This window comes from Eublepharis macularius, chromosome 7 (genome assembly GCF_028583425.1).
Source record: "Eublepharis macularius isolate TG4126 chromosome 7, MPM_Emac_v1.0, whole genome shotgun sequence".
NCBI classification, from domain to species: domain Eukaryota; kingdom Metazoa; phylum Chordata; class Lepidosauria; order Squamata; family Eublepharidae; genus Eublepharis; species Eublepharis macularius.
Genome location: NC_072796.1, coordinates 87,076,862 through 87,104,499, shown reverse-complemented (window position 1 = coordinate 87,104,499; position 27,638 = coordinate 87,076,862). Strand labels below are relative to the sequence as shown.

General features: G+C 40.4%; 1 protein-coding gene across 2 annotated transcripts; it reads left to right on the top strand.

The window, feature by feature from the left end:
- Positions 1–136: 136 nt before the first annotated feature.
- LYPLA1 (lysophospholipase 1) lies at positions 137–27,638 on the top strand. 2 transcript variants are annotated; one of them, XM_054984633.1, is made up of 9 exons: positions 137–282; positions 3,333–3,364; positions 6,247–6,312; positions 12,334–12,381; positions 18,737–18,807; positions 20,588–20,661; positions 21,794–21,895; positions 23,218–23,394; positions 24,879–27,638. In XM_054984633.1, exons 1-9 carry the CDS (start codon positions 214–216, stop codon positions 24,930–24,932), a joined length of 693 nt encoding a protein of 230 aa, XP_054840608.1. In that variant the 5' UTR covers positions 137–213; the 3' UTR covers positions 24,933–27,638. The 2 variants fall into 2 exon arrangements, with proteins under 2 accessions (XP_054840608.1, XP_054840609.1); XM_054984634.1 differs by lacking the exons at positions 137–282; positions 3,333–3,364 and having other exon boundaries at positions 6,247–6,316.

Genomic DNA, 27,638 nt, shown 5'->3' with positions numbered 1-27,638 from the left:
GATGCGCTCGCCCTCTCGTCAGCCTCCAGCGCCACTTTTAACGGGCCTTCTTGGGTTGAGTTTGCGCAGGTCGCGTAGGGCGGGGCAGTCTCAGCTGCGGCCTCCCCGCTTCCCCCCCCCCTTCTTACCGTTCCTCCAATCCGTTCCCCGCTGCGCTCGTTTCTCCTCCCTCCCCCGCCACTTTCTTACTGGCCGCCGCGGAGAGTCCAGTGTATGTGCGGTAATAACATGTCCGCGCCGCTGCCCGCCATCGTCCCGGCCGCCAAGAAGGCCACCGCCGCGGTAAGTGGAGGCTCGGCGAACACCCCAGGGCTCTCGTCCGTCGGAGGAGGAGAAAGGAAAGCTGGCCGAGGTGGGGCGGCGGGGAGACGAGCCTCGCTCTGGGAGGCTGGCCGGGGGAGGGAAGCGCGCGTCTCCTGCCGCCGCTGCCTCGATGTGACTGGACGGCCTGGCCGGGGCGCCCTGGCGCGGCATCTTCGGTCGCCCCTCGTGGGCGGTGATGCCCCCCCCGGCAGAATCCCGCCTTTTCACTCAGCCCCTCTTTCGGTCTCTGCTGCATTATTTTCGCACAGCGCTAAACTCGGCAAGCGCTTTATAGGGGCGAAGGCGCACGAAGGAACGCGCTGAGTGTCTCGGCCTCGTTGCCATCCTCTTTCCACAGTGCCGGCAGAGTGGAGGCTGGGCTCCCGGTACCTCACGTTTGGCCTCCTAGCCAGAGGAATGGCTAACGCCTCGGATAGGCTAGAAGCGGTTTGGGAGGAGAGGGTCCGTCTGGTGCCAAAATGTATTTTGTCAAAAACCGGGCAGTCTTTGCTTCTCCAGACGCCACGCGGCTTGAAAGTACACGTGAACGAGAACATGGACACAGTTGGGTTAGTGGCGAGGGCAGCGTTTGCTTGCTCTTTGGTCGTGTCAGCAGTGGCTTGCTCTTTGGTTGTTTCAAGTAAAATCGCTTTAAGACCTCCTCCCCCACCCTTCCACCGCCGCCTCACCTCTCTGTGCCCCTCGGGACGCAGTGCTCAGGGTCACGGAAAGGCACGGGACTTGTGGGGAGAGTATAAGCTGGGGACTCGGCAAAAACTACCCTTCCAAGCGAGATTCGGATCTAATCCACTGTAGGGTAAAATGTTGAAGAAGCGGGAACGAATGGATTCCTCGGCTATTGTAGATTTTTATTAGTTTCACTGGCTTTTTTATTACAGTATGTGCATGTGTATGGTCGTTTCCTCTCTGCAGATTATTATAGAAAAGACCAAAAAAACTTTTTTGTGTGTGCCAAATACTTTGACTGTCTTGGTGCCAAATTCTTTGTGTTCACCATAACAATGTCACCAGTGTTAAAGAAATGATTGGAAAAGACCTGAGAAACCAGAAAATGTTCATATATATTTTTATATAAACAGAGCTTGTTGCAACAAACTGTCACCTTAGCTTCTTCCTTCATAAGTGTCTGAACATGAGCACTTGTATCAAAATAACTAAAGGAGTGAACAGCTAAGAGTTATTTTAGTGTCAGTTACCATGCAGGAATGTCCCAAATAAACTGAATCAGGAATTCATTGGTTTACATAGTCCTAAGCATGCTTATTTGGCTCTGTTATGCTCAGTGAGATTTAATTAGAGTTAATGAAAGTGCCTTAATGTTGAATAAATGCTATGAATATAGTTCTATTAATCATCAGTATTTCATAATCATTTTCTGTATCGATTTAAGCAATGCAAATTACTTAATAGATTGGTATCGCTGTAGGCCCTGGAAGACTGTACTCGTCATTTAAGCAGTGGCGTTAATAGTAATAAAACCATTTTCCCCATATATATGCCCCATTTAATTTCTTGGCTTTGTTGCCTACTAGGAAGTTTCCTGCTTGTTCCCAACCCTGCACGGTTGCTGTAATATGAAGGTTGCTTGACATTTCCTCTGTTTATGTGCTAGTTTGCTGCATTAGTTGCCCCCACCCCATCTATCTAATGTAGTCTTATTTTTAAGATGTGAAGCACAATCCTTTGCATGTTTCCTTGGAAACAAGTTGTAGTTTAATGCAATTTGCTTCCAGGTAAGGGTGCATAGGGTTGTCGTCTTAGCTACTCTTCTGTCATGGACACGCAACAACACTGCTGGTGCTTATTTTTTACAGGAGGTGATACAATGTGGTAATTGAGCGTAATCTACACAGTGCTTGCAGATAATGCTCAGAGCAGTTGTGATTCAGAAATAGTTTTGAATGGTGTTTACATCCTGGCTACATTTGGTGAAAGTAAAAATAAAGGAAACTAAAGAGAAAAAAGGGAAAACTTTAGAAGTGTTGAATATTCCAGTGTGGCTAAATGAACGGACAGTATTAATAAATAAAAAACAATCAATCAATAATAACCCTATAAAAACCTTCAGAGTATAAATGGATGTAACCAGAAACTAATATTATGCAAGAAATTATTAGCGTGTTAAAATGTGATTCATGGAATCCTTTTTAAAAGGACTGTTAACAGGCTTGTAAAGAATATAATTGTCAGTCAACCTTCTATACTCTTCCCAAATACATGTGAAGAAGCTGTAAGTTCTCCAGTGTAGTACAGTAATGCAAAGAATTGTCTGACTTTTGATGTAGTAGTAGAGCTATGGTTGAGTTGTTATACTTGTGAGAGAACCCTTCAGCTTGGACTGGGATCTTTACATTTGATTGCAAGAGTTTCCTTTTGTAGACATGGATCTTTAGTTTAGCTATGTTGTTTTATGTTTACATGTGGAGAGAGTTTGTGATAAGGAAAATGAAAATGGAAGGCAAGACAACATCTTGAATCTTTGTATAAGAGATTTATGGACAAGGATTAACTCCTATCTGGATGCACTGCCTTTATTGCATTTCAGGCTACTCTATGGGAATATTTCAATGAATTCACTCCACACTGTTTTGTATTACTTCTCAGTGTCTATTTTGTGCTGGGCCATTCATTTTAGATTGATTATATTGATGGAGTGCTGTTTATGAGATTTATATACCACTGAGGAATGCCCTTGGGCAGAAACATGTCTGGTTTTTGGTTCTGTACATATGGAGATTTACTAATATACATATATATGAGGGATTTTACTATGTATGCATACAAGGTTTTAGTACTTATATGTTGAACCGTATCGTGGATATTTTTAAATCTAACATGTATTTTTAGTTGATGAATTTAATTATACACCAGTGTTTTTAATCTATTCTTAAATTATTTTTCTTTTGTTCCAACCTATTTGGTTACCCTCCATGAGTTTGTGATGTTAGTGCAGTCATTAGTATAATTTTTAAAAGAAACATTCTAATTAATCTACTGTTGACTTTTAGGTCATATTTCTCCATGGATTAGGAGATACAGGGTAAGAAACACATTTTAATACATGATATCAGCCCTTGAGATGCATCTTGCTGTTGATGAATTATGAGAAAAAACTGCAGGGATCTAGTTTTGTTTGGAGCTCAGCAGTGCTGTATATTTTTTCATGTCAAGTATTCTTAGTTCATCCTGTAGACTTTTAAGTTAACTTATGGGGTTGGCTATAAGAAGGAATCAGTATTGACAGTTTGGCTTAATTTGCATTAAAAGTACGTGTGTACCAGCAGCCTGTGTAACTATTTTTTAAAAAAGATATGAAGATATTCTTAAAATCTTTACACCCAAGCTTTCTAATAATTTCTGTAAGGAGAGGTTATTTTTATAACTGGTTTGGTATAGTTTCAGTTACCAAAATCAAAATATTGCTTGTGCTAAATAATTTCTGTTACATTCAGATAGAAGGCCAAAAAAATATCCTTATATCAAGTCAGAACAATTGTCCATATATCCCTATACTCTGACTGGCAATGGTTCAGTGAGAGTTGTGTAGGTTTTCCCAACCTTCTATTTAAGAAACTTTTTATTGCATACGTCAGAGAATATTTTGGAATCTTCTACATCCAGGGCATTTTGTGGCTATTAAACTATAGCTCCTCTTTACTTGAGCTTTTCATCTCCCTTCTCCCTCTTCCCAGATTTTTCTTTCCTGCGGCCTGACTTCTTAGCAGCTCCATGTCAGCTTACAGTTTTGAACCTTAGATGGCTATATAGCATCCACAAATAGTATCAAGGGACCAAGCTGGCACAAGGCAGTTTCATAGGGGAGAAGGTGAATTAATCTACTTCACTCCTTAAGCAGCTGTGTGTTTGTCACATTCTTATCATACCTTACTCCATTCATTGCATCATGAGGCTTTAAGACTCAGTTGATTTAGAATGGATGGGGGTTGTTCAGCAAGACATTTTCTCATAAATGTTCACATGTGGTTCTGATTAGTGTAAGGGTAGTTTCTGTTACTTTTGCTAGCTTTCATTACCTTGATATGTGAAGGTATGATATGTACTTTCCAGGGTGGATAAAAATCAATTATTTTTTAAAAAAAATAAAAAAAATCGGATTTTTTGGATTTAAATCAGATTTTTTGGATTTAAATCAGATTTTTTTTAAATAAAATGCTTTTTGAGGAAAATATATTACCATCCAAAGGTTATTTCATCATGAAATAAAGATTAGTTTTTAATTATGTAGAATAAGGCTGTATATGTTTAATTTTTTTGGTAAATAAATTCCATTAATCCATTCACAATGTCATGCTCTTCCAGAGGTTTTTGTAAGATTATTGGGCAGTTTCTCTACCTACAAGATATTATCACAGATGCTTGGTTTTGCAGTTCTCAAAACTGAATTTGTGTCAGCTCAGCAGAGATCACATGCCTCTTCTTCACAGCAAAAATGTTATAACATGAACAGAGTTGAGAAAAAGACCTTAATCCTATTGTTCTACGAACCTATGAAGACAGAATCAACCCCTCCAGTGCTAAGTTTCAAGAAGTTCAGTGAATAGAAACAATCTTTTCTGATTGTTTGGAGTGGAATAGATCTGCACAAGAAGAAACTAAGTGTGAGGAAGGAGGGGCAAGCAGTACAAAATGAAAGTGAAACTTTTTGAGCACAATACTGCACAAGTCTTTGGATCTTTTGTGTGTATGACCTGAGGTTTATCACATTCTTTCCTTGGAGGAAAAAACCTATAATGGCAGCAGGCCGTAAAAGAGACCCAGTTTGGGAATACTTTAATGAAGTTCCTTTACCTATCGGTAAGGCAGGCATCTACTTGCATATTAAAGTTATACCAGCAAGAATTAGTCTTTATGTAGAAAACTATGATTTAAATCAAGCCTTAATGACTAGTGATTTAAATCGTGATTTAAATCAGTTTGATTTAAATCAAATCCACCCTGGTACTTTCCTTCAGTGCAGCTGTCTGCCAGTTATCATATCAAATGATACAGAGCTTCTGTGTGAACTTCTGTGCATTCATTACTTTGTTATGTATTTAAACCATTTTAAAGCTTTCTTTCCATCCAATTTACTGAACAATAAACATTAGAACAAAGCTAAAAACACATATATAAATATATAAAAATAAAACAGCATACGTAAACAAGAGGACGTGTCAGTGAAGGAACATTAGAAGGTAAAAAATTACCCGCTGGTAGAAGACAATAATAAAAGGGTGATGAACATCTCTAGGGAGAATCCCTAATTTTAGTGTTATGACCAAGAAGGCCGTTTTACTTTCGCAGTGTTTGTTTCCATCCTGTCAGCCAGCACTAACTCTGATTCTCATTTCATACTTATCTTTTTTAACTTGACAGACAAAAGGAAAATACAGTATTTGTGATTGAAAACTTGTTACATGAAGCCATGTAGCCACAAGTAAAGCTCGAAGAGAACTTTTATCTTCCCTCTGTACCTTGCTGAATCTTACTGAGCTACCAGACTTACATTTTTACGGGATCAAAGATCCTCCCAAAACATAATGGAAAGCAAAGTGGGAGGGAGGAGACAAAAAATACTGTCCCCTCCCTCCATGTCATGGCACGCTATCTAACCAACTGAAAATGTAGTAATTGGCACAGGATACAAAAGTATTCATTCTAAGACCATTATTCTGCTCTTTTACTAAAACATTTATCTTAGATCTTTGGAGCAATCTACTGTTTGACAGTAGGATTAGTAACAGATTTGTTGAATCTAATTATCCAGCTCCTTTAAACTATCTTTGAGATTACTAATGGTCCTACTCTGTTTGTGCTGCCCTTGGATTTTTGTGAAAGCATTGAACATTAAAAACTTTCTTTTAGTGATTGGTAGAGTTGTAAAAAATTGTAATAAAAACTTTGTTCTGTGTGTTCCAATAGGCATGGGTGGGCAGAAGCATTTGCAGGTGTCAGAAGCCAGCACATAAAGTATATTTGTCCACATGCGTAAGTATGTTAATCTTTTTGGTTAATCTTTCATTTTTTCCAAAGTGGTCCATTTTTAAAGTTACATAAAATTAATAACAATGAATGGCCATTGCTAATACAGTATTAGGCAAGCTTGGCAGTTTCAAAGTTGTAATATTTTTCAATTGATTATCCAAGAATTGTGTGAGGCAGTATTTGAATATTTTATTAATTGGTTAACCCAGGAGATGGAAGGATAAAACAACAAATAAATCCATTTTTTAAAAAATCTGTATATTCACCTGATTGGCTCTGTGGGTCAAGTCAAAACCAGGGCTAATGTTCTCTCATCACATGTGGAAAGGATATAATCACCAATCTGATATGGAACTTGTACATGATGCAAATGACGAGGTGCCCCACTGGCCTCTGTGAAAAGAGTTACATTATATTGAAATAGTAAACATGCCTACAGAGCATCATGTACAGTTCTTTGGGTGTGCTAAAATTAATGTCAACAGTTTTCAGTGATTTTTTAAAAAAAAATTAGCAGTGTAGGTGATGTAAGCGCTATATTGTGTTTAAATGTTAACAAGTATTATTCCAGTAAAAACAATCTACATAAAGCTTTGGATTTATTTGAATATCACATTGAAAACCTATTTGATAGCTTTAATTTAAACTATAGTTCTTTCCTAGTCAAGTGTTTGTCTGTAGAGGAACCTAAGATTAACATGAGGTACTTTAAAATTTTGTTTACTAAATACAAGATAAGCAGGTTAAATCAGCTCATGCTCTGTTTAAGGCATCAGATGGTTTTCTGATTTTGAAATCTCCAGCAAACCCAAATCACTCTATCCAAGACTAGATAGAGTTTTGCTAAGAAGATGTTGGATTTTTTAATGTAAACATGGAATTCTGTGCGTTGCAGAATCTTGGCTCTAAAGTTAAGTGTTAACATCTATAGTTAAGTATGTCTATCATTTCAGGGAAGTTCAGAGAACTTCCAGGCTGATGTAGATTTACCACAAAATGCCATTTCTCAAAGTGTGCCAAGTAACCATTAGAGTACGCATTCACTTAGAGCTACAGAAACCTATTTGGGCAACAGAAAATACACCACAGTAGTCTGTACTTCAGTATTCTACAAGAACTCTGAGACATGGGTCTTGGCTGGATTATGAAAAGAGCAGTGTTATGCTATCTGAACCCAGGATGAGGCACAGGCACCTGGTAGCTTTATGCTTGAATGCATTTAGTCTGCAATACAGCTAGAAGCATCTCTTTAGTTCCCATTTACCAATGTACTGCTTTATATTAGCACTAGAAACAAAGCCCGTTGTGCGGGCAGGCAGGCACTCCCTCCTCCTCCATCACTGATCCCGGCAGGTGAAGGAGTGGGGTGGGCATTGCCACCCGCTCCACACCTGATCTCAGCAACATGAAGGGGTAGTGGGCTTTGCTACATGCTGCACATCTGATACAGGCCAGGTAAAGGGTGGCAGGCATTGCCACCTGCTCCACTCCTGATTCCAGCCGGGTGAAGGGAAAATGGGCATTGCCTTCTGCTCTGCACCTAATTACAGCTAGATGAAGGGGGGCAGGCATTGCTACCTGCTCCAAGCCTGATCCCAGCTGGGTGAAGGGGGGGGTGGGCATTGCCACCTGTTCCTTGCTGGGTGAAGGGAGGAGCGAGCACTACCTTCTGTGCCTCGTCTGATCTCGACAGGTGAAGGCAGGTGGTAGGCTTTGCTATGTGCTCTGCTCCTGATCCTAACTGGGTGAAGGGGGTGCGGGCATTGCCACCTTCTCTGCTTCTGCAGGTTGAAGGGGGGCAGAGATTGCTGCCTGCTTGGCTCCTGATTCCGACAGGGTGAAGATAGGGTGGGCATTGCCGCCTGCTCAGTGCCTTATTCCAGTAGGTTGAAGGGGGCGGGCATTTCCACCTGCTCCATTTCGTGTCCCGGCTGGGAGAAGGGAATTAATTCCTGCTCTGTGCCTGAACCACCCAGGTGAAGGCACTGGGCAGGCATTGGCACCTGCTCCACTCCTGATCCCAGCTGGGTGAAGGGGGCATTCATTGCCATCTGCTCTGCTCCTGATCCCAGCTGGGTGAAGGGGGATGTGCATTACCACCTGCTTACCTCTTAATACCAGCTGGATTAAGGCAGAGAGTGGACATAGCCACCTGCTCTGCTCCTGATCCCAGTTGGGTGAAGGGGGTGGGCATTACCACCTGCTCTGCTCGTAATACCAGCTGGATTACATCAGGGGTGGGCATTGCCACTTGCTCCACTCCTAATGCTAGTTGTGATAAGGAGGGGGTGGGCATTGCCACCTGCTTCGCTTCTAATACCAGCTGGGTTAAGGTGGGCAGTGGGCATTGCCACCTGCTGCGCTCCTAATACCAGTTGAGTTAAGGTGGGTGTGTATGCATTGCCACCTGCTCCACTCCTGATCCCAGCTGGCTTAAGGGGGGAAGACATTGCCACCTGCTCCACTCCTAATACCAGCTGGGTTAAGGTGAGTGTGGGCATTGCCATCTCCTCCGCTCCTAATACCAGCTGGATTAAGACCTGGGGTGGACATTGCCACCTGCTCTGCTCCTGATTCCAGCTCACTGAAGGGGGGCGGGCATTGCCACCTTCTCCACTCCTAATACCACCTTAGTTAAGGTAGGGGTGGGCATTGCCATCTGTTACACTCCTAATATCTACTGTGTTAAGATGGGGATGGGCATTGCCACCTTCTCCACTCCTAAGACCAGCTGGGTTAAGGAGGGGGCAGGAATTGCCACCTGCATCACTCCTAACACCAGCTGGCTGAAGGGGGGTGGGCATTGCTACCTGCTCCACTCCTAATACCAGCTGGGTTAAGGTGGGGGTGGGCATTGCCACCTGCTCTGCTCCTATTACCAGCTGTGTTAAGGCAGGAGATGGGCATTGCCACCTGCTCCGCTCCTAATACTGGGTGGGTTAAGGTGGAGAGTGGACATATCTACCTACTCTGCTCATGATCTCAGCTGCATGAAGGGGGGGCATTGGCACCTGCTCCGCTCCTAATATCAGCTGGGTTAAGGTGGTGGTGGACATTGCCACCTGTTCCAATCCTAATACCAGCTGGCTGAAGGAAGAGTGGGCATTGCCACCTGCTCTGCTCCTAATGCCAGCTGGGTTAAGGCGGGGAGGCGGGCATTGCCACCTGCTCCACTCCTAATACCAGCTGCCTGAAGGGGGTGGGCATTGCCACCTGCTCCTAATACCAGCTGGGTTAAGGTGGTGGTGAACATTGCCACCTGTTCCAATCCTAATACCAGGATTGGCATTGACACCTGCTCCGCACCTAATACCATCCGGGTTAAGGCGCATAGAAAGCATTGCCATCTGCTCTGCTCCTGTTCCCTGCCTGGGCTTCCCACCATGGCATGTTTTCTGGAGCAATATGGTGAGTCACCTGGGCTGTGGCAGCGCCCTCTGGTGGTGCACCAGGTTATAAAGTGAGTTGTCTGAAACATGCTTACTCAATTATATAGTAAGAAGATAGAAGGCAGAGCCCAACCATTCCTTCTGCTTAGTATCTGCAGCAGTTAGTTTCTGAGCGGTGAGGACACCAGTTAGCCAGCTCTTGAAATAAATGCTTTTGTTTAACTGGGGGGACCTGGAGGGAATGCTTTGTGGATCAAGGGATAGAGTCCCAAGTAGATCTAGGGAGGTGACATCCGTCAATTTATGTGGTTCTGCAAAAACTATTCATGAGGTATACATATTTTTTTTTAAAGTGGGACAGCTTTATTCCTTGGTTTTGAGGCCACAGGCCCCAAACATAAAAACACACTCTAAGCCTTTTCTGATCCATGGGTAATTCTAAAATCAACTGAGCAGGGAACCTAGGTAACATAATTTCATTTTATCCTATGGAAATCCTTAAACTTGGAGAAAAAAATCATTTGGGTTATAGGGAACAGTGTGTTAGGAGAGCTACAGTGAATAGTGAACTGAGCTGGGTTGCAGCCTAAAGCACTTGTGCTTGAATCATTGTATAGGTCAAAGAAACATGATTTTAAGCACAAGTGAAAAATATAGTAATTTACTCAGTTTATGACTTTATGTATTGAATACCTTTTATAAATTTCTTTGAATATGCATCTTATAGGTATATATGGTTTGAGATTTTGGACCCGATTTCCAAGTTTTGGTTTAGGGTGCCAGGAGGACTAGAAATTGGGAGAACTACAATTTAGGGGGTGTTATTTTAATAAAGGGAGAAAGATGCGGTCCCAAACACAGAATCTTCATGATAAATATTAAGTTAACAGTTGTCATACTTTCATCCTCCTGAGGCAATCAAAGTCAGGCAAAATATTTGAGGAACAGAAGAAAAGAGAAAAATCCAAGTCTTGGCTAGAAGTACTTTGTCCCATTTATGGTACAGAGGAAGAACAGGCTTGTTGTATGTCTTATCGCACTATGGAAGTAAAGTAAGAAAGCAAATGGTACTCCATTTAATGAACACAGATGGAGCAGTACACGAGGTTCAGATTGCATTGGTTTAAACAGGTCTTGATAAATTTTCTTTGGACCTAGAAAAGCCAGCCCAAAAGTTAGGGAGTCCAGACACATCCATATCAAATACAACATTTCCTTTGTCGTATTAAGCAAGTTTAAGGTTGCCTGTAAGTTATGAATAAGGTTACCAACTAGCCTGGAGAAAAATGTCCTTTACTGCAGTCGGCCCAATATGTTATGCATGTGAGGGTGTTTTCCTGAAGAGGCATAGCCCAGAAAAAAAACCCTTTTGAAACCTTTCACACCTCTTAGTTCCCCATTCTTCCCCAGTTTTGCTCCACCTTCATCTTCTCTCCCCTCTCTTTGTCATCCTCCTCATCTCAAATTTTAGTAATCTTCTTGGGGTAGGGCCTTGCCTTCCTGTGCTCTGTAAAGCATGATGCACTGGGCCTAAACTAATGGGTTCCAGTGAGATAGCCATGTTGAGTTTTGTCAACAAAAAAATAATACTGTGGTATCTAAAATGCATATATTGCAGAATAAGCTTTTGCAAACTCAAGCTTCTTTTTTTTAAGCTAATGTTGTAGGGAAGGCCAACTGCTATCACCAGACTGCTATGTAATTGGAACAGAAGTAAAGGAAAAATACCCAAGAATTACTCTTCATCTTGTGCATGGAATTGGGAGTGATGGTGAATAGATTTTCAATAGGAGCCTTCCTCCCTTCAGTGATTCAGTAAATCTAGTTCATAATTCTGCATAGTTAGTACTGAATATAAAACTACTAACAATCTACTCTATTATTTGTGTTGTGGATGATTTCAGCACCATTGAAAGTTAGCTTGTAGATTGAAAAACTGTTGCTTCCTCTCCAGGCTGGTTTCTCTGTCTCCTCTCCCACCTTTTAGGGGGAAAGTCTGTCCACTCCACCAAGCACAGCTGTCTGCCTGCCTTTAGCTTTCCTCCAGCTGCACCAGAGAGAACACAAGTTCCCAACAAAGGCAAAAGTCTTCCTCCTTCTATGGTGTGGTGGCGGTACTGTTACTGTGAGGCTAGGAGAGCAAGAAGGCATTGAGCTGTGTTTGAACCAGAGCTTGTATCCTAGCAACAAATTAGCTCGAAGTTTTGCAGGGCATTCATTTTAAGGGCTGACTTCCCCTTTCCCTCCTCCTTTTAAACTGTATAAAGATGAGGGCCTCCCAGTTCTAGGTGCCATGAACAAACTTCAGGTTGTAACGGTAACCTAGTACCTGCTATTGTCCATGCCTAATTTAGAAAGCTGTTGGGAGGGGCAGTTTTTTGGACAGATTAAAACACATACAAATTATTGGGCATTAGGAAGAAGGGAATCGTTTATATTGTCTCACTTCCTTTTCAAAGGAGGTGTTTCTGATACAAGAATTGTGGTCTAATATAGAGTCAGTGATGATACTAATCCCATTTCATTTATTGTTTATACTGGTTTTTAAAACTAACCTGGCACTTAGCAAAATAATTTCAAATATTCTGTCATACTCTCTTTTTAAAAAGCTGTTTTTTCTCCCCCAAATTTCCAGGCCAGTTATGCCAGTTTCACTAAACATGAACATGACCATGCCATCTTGGTAAGTAATAACTTTATGAAGCACTGTTCCAGTGCAATTCTAAGCAGAGTTATATCCTTCTAAATCCATTAACTTCAGTGGACTTACATGGTATTACTCTATTTAGGATTGTGTAGTTAGCCTTACATTCTAGCCTGTCCCAAGCAGGAAATAGCTTTGACCTTTTTTTACAGCTCTGCGAAAGATATTAAAAAACAAGTGTGACTACAGCTGAACTGGATTTTGGATCCAAATTTACTTATAGTATGCTCTATTCATGTTCACTAGCTGTGGGCTTTGTGCATATGCTTTTATTCCCTTGCTTATTTACTGGCATTGATAGTCATTTTGAAATGTTGTTTTAGTGCCATCCTAACCAGACACAACCTTCTAAGACCATTTGAAGTCAGTTGGCTTAGAACTCTGCTTAGAATGGCACTATTCTAAGATACTATTAAAACGTAAGGCTTAGGGTCTCATCTACATGCATATTCTAGTCTATGTTGGTAGTCTGAGAAAACGATAATGTGGTTTTTCTGTACTCTTATGTTTTTAAGTCTACATGAATAGAGTCTGAAATAAATGGGATTTTATAATCAGTAATTTGCAACACTGTCATGTTCACAGAAAGAATGAGGGTGAAATCTCCTGACAAACATTTTATATTGAAGGGAGTGGTGGCAGAGATAGGGAAGAAAAAAAGTGAACGTGCTTGGCAAAAATGTAGAAATATATGTATACTATAGATATTGGAACTCCTACTAACCTGCTAACGTGACTTAATTTCTTATAGCGCTTAATACAAAAATTTTCTTTCCGTGAACTGTAGGACATAAAGAGAAAGATTGTAGGCCGGCCTCTGCCTTGGGGAGAAGGTGATAGAGCATGTGGTGACAGAACTGTTTCAGGGTGTCCTGGGCTACACAGCTGCCCTTGACGCATTTCAGTCTGCATTCAGGCTTGGGTTTGGAAGCAAGACTGATTTGGATGATCATTTAAAGCTGGACAAGTGACAGCCATCATGTTTATACTGTTAGATTTATTGAGGTCTTTGATACAGTTGACCACCCCATCCTTATTCATCACTTGGAATTTGGAGCTGATATAGGAGAAGCAGGTCTTCTGTAGTTTTGGTCTTTCCTGTCTAACTGGGCACAAAGTAGAGGAGCAGAATCAATGGGCTGGGATTTATCCTTAGAATGGCTGAGTTCCATTCTGTCAGCATGCTCCTCAGTTGAATAAGATCACCTGGAACTTTGGCGATGGATGCCAATATTCAGATAACACCCGGCTTTATATTTCATTATATAAGCCTCCAAATGTGACTGTTTCCTCTAAACCATTGCTTTGAGGCCATGGTCAAGTGGCTAAGCTGACTCCAGACAGGTCAAGTGGCTAAGCTGACTCAAGGCAGGAGTAATGCTGGTTGGGGAAGTCTGATGCTTTGGAGAGACTGAATCCACTCGATGGATGGAGTGGAGTTGCCGTTTGCTAAACAGATTGAAAAACTAGAGGTGCCCATGGACCCAGTCTAAAAAGCAAATTGGTGGAGTGGCCAAGAGTGGTTTTCTTTTCTTTCTTTTTTTAAGAAGCTGCATTAGTTTACTAACTCTCTCCCTTCTTAGACTCAGCAGACCTGAGCATCTTAATCCATGCTTTTGTTAACCTTACAGTTGGTTTACAGTAATGAGTTCTATGCTGAACTTGCCCTGGAAGATACTGCAAGTATCAGAAATGTCAGAATATGACAGAGTGGTTATTGTTAGGGCCTTTGGGAGCACGTGTTACTTGTTTTAAGGCAGCTACATTGGCTGGCAGTTTGTTTCAGAGTTCAGTTCAGCTGACATTGACCTTTAAAGCCCTTCACAGTATAGGTAGGACCCATATATCTAAAGAATTATTTCTTCCTATATGTGCCATGTGGAGTTTTCAGTCTGCCATCTAAGAGTTGATCCCCTGCTTAAGGTGACTCTCCTAGCATTCACCACAGCCTGTGTCCTTTTTTCAGTCAGAACTTCCACCATAAGGAACCATCTGTGTTTTGGGGGACACTGTCTCTGGAAATGTTTAGCAGGTGCTTTGAGGTAGTTTTATTTGCAAGAGCTTTTGATGGGGTGTAGCTGCAGACAATAGAGCAGGAGTGGTTATATAGGCACTTATGATACATTGTTTTAAACTTGATTTTTTTATCTGCCTTCAGCCAAAAAAGGAAAGATGGTATAAATGTTTAAATAAATAGGTTTTGCTTTGAATTCTATCTTCTGTAGTTGATTTTACTGTTCAGCATCTCTTGCATCTCTTAAAGAGAAGACAATCCTGAGGTTTGGGTTTTGCCAATGTTGTTCCTCATTTTGTTGACCTATGGTCCTTTGTCTTCCAAAGATCACTTCCCTTCTAGGCTTGTCAACTTTTGCTGGGAGTATTCTCATTCTTTTTAAACTATTAACATGAATAAATTAAGCTGGTAATGGTTTCCCCATCACTTACTCTTTATGCTAGGAAAAACTTTACTTATTTTATGAGAAGTGGGAACATAAGAACATAAGAGAAGCCATGTTGGATCAGGCCAATGGCCCATCCAGTCCAACACTCTGTGTCACACAGTGTCCAAAAACCAGGTGTCCTCAGGAGGTCTGCCAGTGGAGAAGGGACACTAGAAGCCCTCCCACTGATTGCCTCCCCCAAACACCAAGTATACAGAGCATCACTGCCCTAGACAGAGAGTTCCATCTATACCTTGTGGCTAATAACCACTGATGGACCTCTGCTCCATATGTTTATCCAATCCCCTCTTGAAGCTGTCTATGCTTAAAGCTGCCACCACCTCCTGAGGCAGTGAATTCCATGTGTTAATCACCCTTTGTGTGAAGAAGTACTTCCTTTTATCCATTCTGACCCGACTGCTCAACAATTTCATTGAGTGCCCATGAGTTCTTGTATTGTGAGAAAGGGAGAAAAATACGTCTTTCTCTACCTTCTTTATCCCATGCATAATCTTGTCTCTATCATGTCACCCCTCAGTCATCGTTTCTCCAAGCTAAAGAGCCCCAAGCGCTTTACCCTTTCATCATAGGAGAAGTGTTCCATCCCTTTAATCATTCTAGTTGCCCTTTTCTGCACTTTTTCCAGTGCTATATCTTTTTTGAGGTGTGGTGACCAGAATTGTACACAGTATTCCAAATGAGGTTGTACCATTGATTTATACAGGGGCATTATGATACTAGCTGATTTGTTTTCAATTCCCTTCCTAATAATCCCCAGCATAACATTGGCCTTTTTAATTGCCGTCACACACTGTATCGACATTTTCAGTGAGTTATCCACCATGACTCCAAGATCTCTCTCTTGGTCAGTCTCCGCCAGTTTGGACCCCATCATTATGTATTTATATTTGGGGGGGTTGGCCCCAATGTGCATTACTTTGCACTTGGCCATGTTGAACCTCATTTGCCACTTTGATGCCCACTCGCCCAGCCTCGACAGATCCCTTTGGAGTGCCTCACAATCCACCCTGGTTCTCACCACCCTGAACAATTTAGTGTCATCCGCAAACTTAGCCACTTCACAGCTTACTCCCAACTCCAAATCATTAATGAACAGGTTAAAAAGCACCAGACCCAATACTGAGCCCTGCGGTACCCCACTGCTTACCACCCTCCACTGTGAATATTGCCCATTTATACTCACTCTGTTTCCTATTCATTAGCCACTTTTTGATCCATGAGAGGACTTGTCCTTTTACCCCATGACTATTGAGCTTACTTAGCATCCTTTGATGAGGAACTTTATCAAAAGCTTTCTGGAAGTCCATGTAGACAACATCTATTGGTTCCCCCTTGTCCACATGTTTGTTCACTCCCTCAAAGAACTCTAACAGGTTTGTGAGACAAGATCTTCCCTTACAGAACCCATGCTGAGTCTTCCTCTATAGCTTTTGTTCATCAATGTGCCTACTAATTCTTTCTTTAATAATGGTTTTCACCATCTTACCTGGTACTGACGTTAGACTGACTGGCCTGTAATTTCCCAGATCTCCTCTGGAACCCTTTTTAAAGATGGGGGTGACATTAGCTATCTTCCAGTCCTCAGGAATGGAGGCAGATGTTAATGAAAGGTTACATATCTTTGTCAGGAGATCCACAAGTTCACATTTGAGTTCTTTCATAACTCTTGGATGTATGCCATCCAGGCCGGTGATTAGTTAGTTGTCTACCAGTCGTAGGACCTCCTCTCTCGTCACCTCAATCTGACTCAGGTATTTCAATACTCCTTCCAAAATCAGCAGTTCTGGAGTGGACAAACACCTCTCATCTTCTACAGTGAAGACACGAGGCAAAAAATGCATTTAGCTTCTCGGCCATTTCCCTATCATCCTTCAGTAATCCTTTTACCCCTTGATCATCCAGGGGCCCCACTGCCTCCCTGGCAGGTTTCTTGCTTCTAATATATTTCTTATATATATATTCTAATATATTTTATTGTTGGTCTTTATGTTTTTTGCAATGTGTTCCTCATAGTCCCTTTTTGCCTGCCTGATCACAGACTTGCATTTTCTTTGCCACAGCCTGTTCCCTTTTATATACCTCACTCCGACTAGCTTTCCTCCTTTTAAAGGAAACTTTCTTACCTTTTATAGCTTCCTTTGTTTGTTAACCATGCAGGCCTTTTTAAATACCTATTTGTGCCTTTCCCAACCTGTGGTATATATTTTATCTGAGCTTCTAGGATTGTAGTTTTAAATAGTCTCCAAGCTTCCCCAAGGGTTTTGACCCTTTTGACCTTTCCTTTCAGTTTCTTCTTCACATGCCCCCTCATCTCAGAGAAGTTACCCCTATTAAAGTTAAAAATGGTTGTGTTGGTCTTTTTGGGCAACTCCTTATTTATGCAAATGTGGAATTCAATAACATTTTGGTCACTGTTCCCAAGCGGTGCAACCACTTTTACATCTCTCACCAGATCTTGGGCATTACTTAGGACCAAGTCCAGGATCAGCTCTCCCCTGGTAGGTTCTGCAACCATCTGCTCCATAGCACAGTCATTGAGAGTGTCTAGAAACTCAGTCTCTTTCTCCCGATTTGAACACACATTGACCCAATCAGTGTGTTAGTAATTGAAATCACCTATTACTACACAATTATTTTGTCTAGCCGCTATCCTTATTTCTTTCATCATGTTATAATCATCCTCTATCTTTTGATCTGGTGGCCGATAACAAACTCCTAGAGTTAAGTTTCCTTTTGCGCCCATTATTTTAATCCATAGCATTTCCAGAAGCGAATCTAATTCTCTTACCTTCTCAGTCTTACTGGACTGTATACCTTCTCTGACATACAAAGCCACCCCACCTCCAACCCTTCCCTTCCTATCCTTACAATATAATTTATATCCAGGAATTGCCATATCCCACTGGTTTCCCTCATCCCACGAAGTTTCTGTAATGCCCACAATGTCTATGTTTTCTCCCAACACTAAGCATTCCAACTCCCCGATTTTACCTCGGGCACTTCTAGCATTCGTATATAAACATCTATAATTTCCCAGGCACGTTTGGCCTGCAGCCTTCCTCCTGCTGCCTCGAGACCTTGTCAGGCAGTCCATATTGTTTGTCACCGTCTCAGTGGACAACTCTAATCCATTTCCCTGTAGAAAAGTAACAGCTAACCCTTCATCTCTTTGAGATGAACCATCCTGAACCAAAGACATTTCATCTCCTGTCGGCATTCCCCTAAGATTCAGTTTAAAAACTGCTTTGCCACTTTTTGATTTTAAGCACCAGCAGCCTTGTTCCTTCTCGGGGCTTCTCTTTTGTACAGCTCCTGCTTGTTCCAAAAAGCATCCCGGTGCCTCACAAACTTGAACCCTTCCTCCCCACACTATTGTTTCATCCACACATTGAGACTCCCAATCTGAGCCTGTCTCTCTGGCCCTGTGCATGGAACAGGTAGCTCTTCTGAGAAGGCTAACTAGGAGGTCCTGGCCTTGAGTTTCCTGCCTAGCAGCCTAAATTTTTCCTCCAGGACCTCACGCTTGCTTCCCCACATCGTTGGTACCAACATGTACCATGACCACTGGCTCCTCCCCAGCACTGTCTACCAACCTATCTAGAAGCCGCGTGATGTCCGCTACCTTCACACCAGGCAGGCAAGTCACCATACGGTCAGTACGCGGGTTTGCCACCCAGCTGTCTACCTGCCTAAGGATCGAATCACCAACTACCAAGAGCCAACTACCAAGATTGTTAAAGATATGCATTTCATAGACTATTCTCAGTCTCTCATTGGTACAGGACTGCACCTGTATGCCTTATTTAATATCTAGGCTGAATGGTGCTGGCATGTAGACACTTGGGTAATATAGCTTAATTGTTTTTCTTAAGGTTCGATATTATTGGACTCTCTCCAGATGCACAGGAAGATGAAGCTGGTATCAAACAAGCAGCAGAAAATGGTATGTTCAGTAACTTTCTTGCATTTAAATAATGGAGAGAAGTGTAGATAATTTTTGAGAATTCTCCAGTGTTCATCTTTATTTGGAATTGCAGTTTTTGAATTCTGTAAAGTTAACTATGACTTGCATTAATCTGGGGACATGCTATGACTCTATGGTAAAGCCTCTCCTTGGCATGCAGAAAATCCCAGGTTCAGTCCCTAGCATGTCCAGTTAAAAGATCAGGTTAACGAAAGAATTCAGGACCAGCCAACGACACCCACTTCAAAAGTGAACACTCATATATTCAATACAATTATTCAATACAATTATAATACGCCAGATTACATGCAATTCGTACAATATTCAAAATCCATTCACAATGCAAAGTTATATTAATCCATACAGTCTTTGTGACAAGACCCCAAAGTGCTCAGTGCTGGTATAACAAATAGTCCATAACCACAGCTATATAGCTAAATACATGAATCCATAAACAGAATAACTCAGTCCAATGCAATTTAATGCAACCATATAGCTGGCCAGGAAGGCACTGTAGATCATGCCTTCTGTCAGGACTCTCCAGTTTCTGTTACCAGTTAAAAGATCAGACAGTAGGTGATCTGAAAGACTTCTTGTGAAGACTCTGGAGCACTGCTGCCAGTCTGAGTAGACAGTATTGACCTTGGTGGACCAAGGGCCTCATTCAGTATAAGGCAGTTTCATGTGTGTCCTACTAAATGTGATTAATGTTATAGAACAAAGAAGTGTTGAAAAACTGACTCTGTTCTATATATTTAGAATTTTCTATAGAAGATATACTGATCTGATCTCTATGAAGGATGGACTTTGATCAATATTGCTTAATGATCTGAATTTGCATATGCCTGTTGTTTGAGTGAAATGACCTGAATCACTATTTGGAAAACCAAATGTCTCTAAATAATGATAATATACTTGTATAATAGGGGATTGTGATTTTTACAGACATTTGAATCTCTAATAGTCCTATACTAAGGCTAACTGTGCACTTCCCTATTCTGCTTCCAGAGCCAAATGGCAGTACTCTGAATGGTACGAGTTTTAGCACAGTGTCAGTGTGCAGCATTGTAGCTGGAGCACTGCTACTTGTCATCGTTACTCAAAGTTCCCTATGCTGCCTCTGTTCTAATTTCACCAGTTCACAGTACAGTTTTTTCCTTTCTCTACTTTCCTTTAAATTTCAGACATACTGTATTTTCTGACATACAATGTTTAGATCTCTATAATGCATTTTACCCATCTTAACTGTACTTGTAATACTTGTGTATTACTCCAAGATCCCTCTTTCAGAAAGATCCTTGATTTGTAATTCAGGTTCCAACATTTTTTAAAAAAACTGGAACCTGTGGTGGAGATTCTTAGAAAAAATGGAGGAGTTCTAGGATTTTGGAATGAGATTCTGGTCTAGAAATTTAACATTACTTTAAGCACCAGGGATGACTGGGCATGTGTGTGTATTATGAGTATTTAGGTTCAGGTAGTGGCTGAAGAAGGGGAAAGATGTTTTGGGTGGAGGGCAGGCTGGACAGGCAGTATTGGGGGCAAGAGCGAACATGAGAGGTAGGTAAAAAATCCCCCAAAGCATTGGGATAACAGTAGTATTAAATGACTCATCAGCTGCTGTCTCTCTCAAACTTAAGGCAGTGAGCTGGGAGGAAGAATCTAGTGGTTCATTCCTACCTTTTTAGCTGAGTGCGTTCTTTCTTCAGGTCACTGGGACACTACTATTTTATCATTAATCACTAGGCTTCCTTTGCAGTGAAATCACTTGTAGAGCAAGAGGTAAAAAATGGAATTCCCTCACACCGAATAATCCTGGGAGGATTTTCTCAGGTAAAAATAACTCCTTACTTCTATTTAGTTCTATTTCTGTTGAAGCCCTCCTATTTGGAAGTAGTAACTTAATCCATCCATTTCAAAAGGCAAGTGTTCAGTGACATTTTCTGTCCCACACCTATTTAAATCTGTATCTTATATTTTCCTCAAGGTTCAGCATGAGCAACTATTTTAAAACCAAGAAAATATTCTAAAAATAAGCCCAGTATGTACTTGGTGCTGGTAGTTCAGTGTTATTCAAAATGAAAGTTCTATAATTTATTGGAAATGTCTGACTTTGGTAAAGCTCTCTAATAAGGGAGTTGCAAAATCTATGGAGAGGAGTTCTTTACACTTTCAATATTTGTACTTGGTACAAGTACATAGAACCATCAATAGGTTCACAGCTAGTCATTGTTTGACATGGGGATGAAGCATTGTCTTGAGTTTCAAGTTGTCATCAAGGGAGATGTTTAAAGAAATGATTATACGCATCAAGTTTATACACAGTAAACTCTGTCAACTGAGACTTCCTACATTAAGGAGGCTTTAAGCCTCCTTGAATGTAACATAAATAAAATAATGGAGGGTTCATATTATTAAGTTTTGCAATAGAATAGCTTCACAGGCATCTTGGTATTCAAACTAAAATTGACTTTTCATTCCTTTCTATTCTCCCAACAGCATGGCATGTTAGCATTTACAATACTAACAGTGCAATCCTGAGCAAAGTTACTCCAGTCTAAGCCCATTCATTTCAGTGGGTTTAGAAGGGTGTAATTTTAAGATTGCACTGTAAATATGGTTGTGCTATTAATGTGGTAGCCTCAAAAGGTATACCATGTGGAAGGGAATGAGCAGGATCTTATGGCAGAAGGGCCAGAGGGTACCAGCTGTGTTAGTCAACACATGGGGCTTCACTGATTACAAAGTAAGAAAGGTTTAACAGTGACCCAAATAAGGTTTACCCTTGAAGAGATAGGTAAAAAAAATGCTGCTTTGCTTTTGCAAACAATTAATTTAAAGAGAACAATGTATGAAATGTTGTATTTGTATAAGTGTTTGAAGTTTCTAAAGAAGCTTAATGGAAATAACAGCAGTTTGAATGAGTAAATGTTTAACACTTTGGTGTATGTTTTGTTTTCACTAGGGAGGTGCTCTAGCACTGTACACAGCTCTCACAACGCAACAGAAACTAGCAGGCGTCTTAGCACTCAGCTGCTGGCTTCCACTGCGGACCACATTTCCACAGGTAGTGTGCTTGGCACTGAACCTTTCGTAAACCTCAAAGTTACACTTAAATATTGTTTTCATGTTACTAAAATATTTAGTATGCATCAGTGATCAAAAAACTTGGTAGCTGAAGGACACTTTATAGTGATTTAAAGAACCTCCCATTGGTTCCTTTATCCATGCCATTCACCATTTTAAAGGGTGAGTGTAGAAACAGATAAGCAGCATTTCATGAATTCATGAGTTACTCTAAGCAAGAATTATCTATTAAAATAGCATTTGAGTTTGTCTTTAGGATCTTTCACACAGCATCATAAAAGTCAATTAAGTGTAATTAGGGAGTCCTTGTTTCAGCATATAAGGGTATTGTGGACCACATTGTTTGTTTTAAGGTTTTAATTTGTTTTTGTAAAGTCTTTTAAGGACTTCTTGGATGAAAGCCTTCTAAAATGTAACATCAATATTTCTTAAACTCTTGCCTTGTTTGTGTCATCCAGAGATTCAGTGCAGTGAGGTGTGGCTAGACATGTAGAGTAGATCAGCTGGAATAGTTTTCCATTTAAATCATAGACTTCTACTGTTAATGAAATGCACAAGTAAAGATTTTAGAAAGATCATCAAATTCTAGTGTGTTCATAAATACAGAAAAAGGTTACTTCCTTGATTCTAGACTCTCTCCTACTCTATTGCTTCCTCAAGACTTTTTTTTTTTGGTTAGAAATGTGAAATATATATAGTTTAAATAAATATTCCTACTAAGCTTTGAAGAGAGCCATTATGACATAGTCAGTAGGATTTTGGACTTGGATGGGGAAATTGGGGTTGAATCCTCACTCAGCTGCCAAGCTGTCTAGGTGATCTTGGGCAGACTCTCTCCCTCTTTCAGTTTAGCATACCTCATAGTTATTGTGAGAATAAAATGAAGGCGGACTTTTATGTTGTCCTGAGGTCCTTGGAAGTAAAGTGAATGAAATGATAAAAATTATTAAGAGGGCAGACTCTATCAGGATAATTAAGGAACTGACATATTGTTCCTTGTTAACCAGTTTTGAAGTTAAAATCTTTTTTTTTTATGTGTAACTTTGGCAATTCATTTTGTACCTGGCCACATATGTTCATTAATCCACTATCAGTGTTAACCATACTTTACACAGTGCTCCTATGAATCTTTGATGTAAAATGTGCTACTTTTTCTGGAGTTGACTACTAGTGCAGTAAATATGCTGAAACTTATGGATATTTCCTTGATTTTTTTATTGCAAAATATACTTGCCATTCTAATTACATGCACAATCTTGCTTCACTTCTATAATATACTAACATTTTGTAACTTTTTGTTAGGGCTCCATTAATTGTGTCAACAAAGATATTCCCATTCTCCAGTGCCATGGTGACTGTGATCCTTTGGTTCCACTGATGTTTGGATCTCTTACTTCTGAGAGGCTAAAGACCATGATAAATCCTGCCAATGTAACTTTCAAGACTTATGCAGGCATGATGCATAGCTCATGTATTGAGGTAATGATTTTGCAACTACCCTGAATGTAATTTTCTTACTTAAGTAGCAGAACATCTGAATGTTCTTGGGTATTATTGTGGAGGTATGTTTTTGTGGTGCAATCAGTATAATATATTGGGTGGCATGCTGTATGTATACGCAGAAACCAGTGGAAAGTAGGTTGAAAAGGGCAAAGATTCTGATATGAATTCTCCACGATACGTTTCTCCTTTCTTTTCCTTCAACTGAGTAGTTGGGACGCTGGTCAGTGGACAAAAGATATTGTCATTTAACTCCTCTCTTGACACAAATTTCATGGTCAAAATGCCTTTGCAATAAAAAGGTATCCTGCATAGTGTACATTTCTATCTTTCTTTTGTCCTGTTTCTCAGCTGATGCTCTTGTTGCTCACCAGTTTAAAAACTGGACGCCCACCAAAGCATTTTGAGTCTTTGAAAGCCATGTAGGCCTGAGAACCCTGGTGCTGTTACATTTGAGGCCATGGGTCTAGCTGAACACTGGATCATTTTTAAGAAGAAATCTGCAAGAGTTAACTGATAATGAGATCTCCATGCCTTTGGACCTTATCTCCTGAGGATAGATTGTTAGCCTGGAGATTGCTCTAGGATACCATGTTTTGGCCATAGATGTTCTAAGCAAAGGTCTTTGTCAGAGTCAACGCTATCCTTTTATAACAAGGAAACCATCCAATTCTGATAGAATAACTGGCTTAAAGTGAAGAGCTGTCACTGGGGCATCAACCAGAGGCATTCCATAGCATCTGGAGGAGAACTTTGGCAATAATCAGTGAGTGGCTTTGGCCCTTGCTAGAATGGACCATTTTGTCTAGACCTGTTTTTTCTGTGTAAACAGGACAGCCAACTTAAGAAGTCAACTTGCAGGCCGAGCAAAGAAGTCAGGTGATTGACCAAGTAACATCAATATGTTTCTCCCCGGCAGAATGGGGAAAATCTTGGTGTTGGCTACTGTTCTTCTCCCATGTGTGTGTGTGTTCAAGCTTAGCATAGAAGAAAGGTCACCTCTGTTGGAGCAGGCCTCATCCTCCCCCAGCTTATGGGGCTTTAGTTTACTAAGCTTCTGTTTTCCTGTCTTGAACAAAAAAAAAAAAGCAAGGGTGGGAGGGGAACTCTTAAAAAGCATATGGCCTCATACCCTTAGGATGAAGATCAGCTCTTGTTAGCCAGACAAAAACATTCTGGCTACTGAAGGGGAAGTTCCTCCTCTTGCTAATCCCACAAGACTACTTGCATGCCTTTTAGAAATTTAAAACTGCCCCCCCAAACCACTGGAGGAGGTCTGCATTTGTGAGCATAGGCTGTGTGAAAAACTTCTTGATTTTTGTAGACTTGGGAGGGGGTAGTTAAATGGATAAAGTTCTCCAAATTAAAAATTACATTGCCATGCAAATTGCCAAACTACATACTCTGTTTTCTAGTACTTACTCCTGCAACTTCACTATTCATTGTTTTTTATTTTTGAATAGGAAATGATGGATGCGAAGCAGTTTATTGATAAGCATCTACCTTCAGTTGACTGAATGAAGCTTCTTGAGAGGCCTTCTCTTTAAATGCACCAGCATCATCTGTACTAGATTGTTACTTTTCATGCAGCCAGTCCTGAAGCATTTCTGTGCCTACAGTGTTAAATCTATTAAATGTACCAACAGTAATGACTAGATAGCATAACTTTATGAGGAATGATGCTCTTTCCAGACTTCATTTGCCATGGTGTAGATATAAGGCAAGGGAAATGGAATATAATTAAGTATACTTTTCCATGCTTGATTGCTCCAAATTTAAAATTGTCCCTTCATAATGTGGAAGACCTCTGGTTTTAATGAATGGTTCAGGTGAGAACAATTTGGTATGTTCAACACCTATTTTATTACTGCTTGTTAAATTGACATTCATATATCATACATGCAGTATGTAAAACCAATAAGCATGCAGTAGTAGAATTATTCTTAATGAGGGTTAAATTTAATCAATATTATTGCATGTGCAACAGAAGACTTCCTGTCTTTACTTATCTCTACTGTGAGCCTAGCAGTATCTAATATCTGGAGAGAAGAATGCAACTGCCCTTAAGATGAATTACAGTATTTCTTGTGATAAATCGGGGTGGGGGTGGGGATTCAGTATGTTGAAAGTCTTTATGATGAGTTGGATCCTGGAGAAAATTTCCTCTAACAAGATGGTGGGAGAACTTTTATTGTCCCCCCCCCGCCCCCGCAGACCTCCATCACCCTCCTCATGCTGTTACCAGAAGCACAGGATCATTTGGGGTCTCAATGGAAGGGGGAGTCATGGAAGCCTTGTTCTGTTGATGGAATGCTTTCCATCAGTAGAGATAAAAAGAGATTTACCAAAGGATCTAAGCCCATCTGAGTATTTACCGTGTTGTAACACTTCAGTCCTCAAAAATCCTTGTAAAATTTTTAGCTGATATTTGACTTACTGAAAATGTATTTTATGAACTAGCAGTGAACAAGCAATTTGCTTAAAACCTTTCGTATTTTGCTCACCCTTAGTCCCAAACAACAACTATTAGCAAATGTCTGACAAAGAAATATTCTCTCTTGTAACTTGCCAAAATATATGCCACCTTAATATATGCAAATAATTCAGAAGATGCTTTCTGTGTTACCCCTTCCCTTAGTAACTTATATAAAGTGTGCTTCAAAATTCTTCTGGTAATAAGATACTGAAAACAGTATTGCAGATTTGGCTGTATGGATTTTGGATATGTGTGTGGCAGAGGGAGAACATCCTGCTTCCTAGGCCAGCACCAGGGTCCTGTTTTGCAATTGCCTTAGCATTTCATTGCTGTTACATATCTAATTACCTTACTGATGTTGCAGTTATTGTTTATGGGGGTTTTCTATTGCCTGTTTTGTTGATACATATGTTTTAATTTCCCTTTGCTTAAGACATACAATCAATCATATCAAATCTTTAATTAGTAACACTTGGTGCTGAGGTGCTTCCCAGAACTTAATCCTGCCTGAAAAATGGCACTTCTGCCTACTTTTGCCCTGCTTTGTGAATCACATTCCTTGAATTTTGCTAGAGTTTATGTAGTCTCCCAACTTGAGGCCACTTTGATACATCAGCAGAAGCAATTGGTTCCTGTTCTCAAGTTTCTGATCTCCTAAATATAATTTTTTAAATTGCTGCATGCACCCACAATGAAGCAGTCACAGGTTTGATCTACTAGTCAACATGCTGCCTTCCTAAGTATCACATGGGATGGGGTAACTGTTTTTGTAATCAAAGCCTTTTCCAGTATTTCAGTGTTTGGATATCTGCAAGAGTTGGCATACACTTGAATATGGAACCAATGTGACTTTCCTCAGTGCTTGTACCGTTTAGTGGTGAATGACTATTCTATGTAAGTATTGGTTTCCAGTGGAAGAAGGCAATTGATATTACTTATTCAGTCATGGGGGAATATGTGAAAGCCTTCCAAACCTTGCTTTATTGACTGGTTGGTGTACTAAAAGTATTTTGGGAATATTCACTTACTAGATCACTAGCGATTCTTAAATCAGTCATGCAAATAGATGATGTGCTTTACAGAAAGTTATGGCTTTTATCAACATGAATATGAAACTACTAAAACAGTAGTAGTTTCCCCCACAACAGATGTTGATGTCTTCTAATATTTTGCCTAAAATTTCAAAGATGTTGAAAAATCAAAATATGATATCCAGTATTAACTTTATTTGGGTGGTTAACTGCCAAATTGGTAAGACAGTTCTATCATAGCCCAAATGCTATAGCTGCATAGGCAAAACTACTGGTGTTCCGGGGAGTTTTATCCCTGAGAGGATGTAACCTTTAGCTTTTTCTTCAGTATTGTATAATGTCAATGCAGTGAATTGCAGAAGGAGTACAGTACTCTAACTTGCATTTTAGATTTGTTTGCCTCAATGAAGTGTGTTGTACTTCATTAAACTATAAAATGCATCTTTTTATAAATAGGTGCTACTGAAAATAAAATGAATATAGTTTTAAGAATGTATTGTAATAGGATGTTGACAAAGCCATATGTGTAGGCTGGGGTATTTTATAAACATCTTTAATTTGGCTTTCCTTTATCCTCAGGTGTAGAAATACACATAGTTAATATAAAAATCAAGATGTTACCTTATAGTTTATGGTAGCAAGTCTGTTATTGAAATGGCTTTCTTGTAGTTCAATTGTAAATCCTTCTGTTACTGTGAAATAAATTGTGAACAATC

Bases quoted from the DNA above. Each gene is read 5' to 3' on its own strand.
- LYPLA1 (XM_054984633.1), top strand. From the start codon at position 214: ATGTGCGGTAATAACATGTCCGCGCCGCTGCCCGCCATCGTCCCGGCC. The intron at 283-3,332 runs GTAAGTGGAGGC...GTTGACTTTTAG, and splicing joins CCAAGAAGGCCACCGCCGCG to GTCATATTTCTCCATGGATT. The intron at 3,365-6,246 runs GTAAGAAACACA...GTGTTCCAATAG, and splicing joins CATGGATTAGGAGATACAGG to GCATGGGTGGGCAGAAGCAT.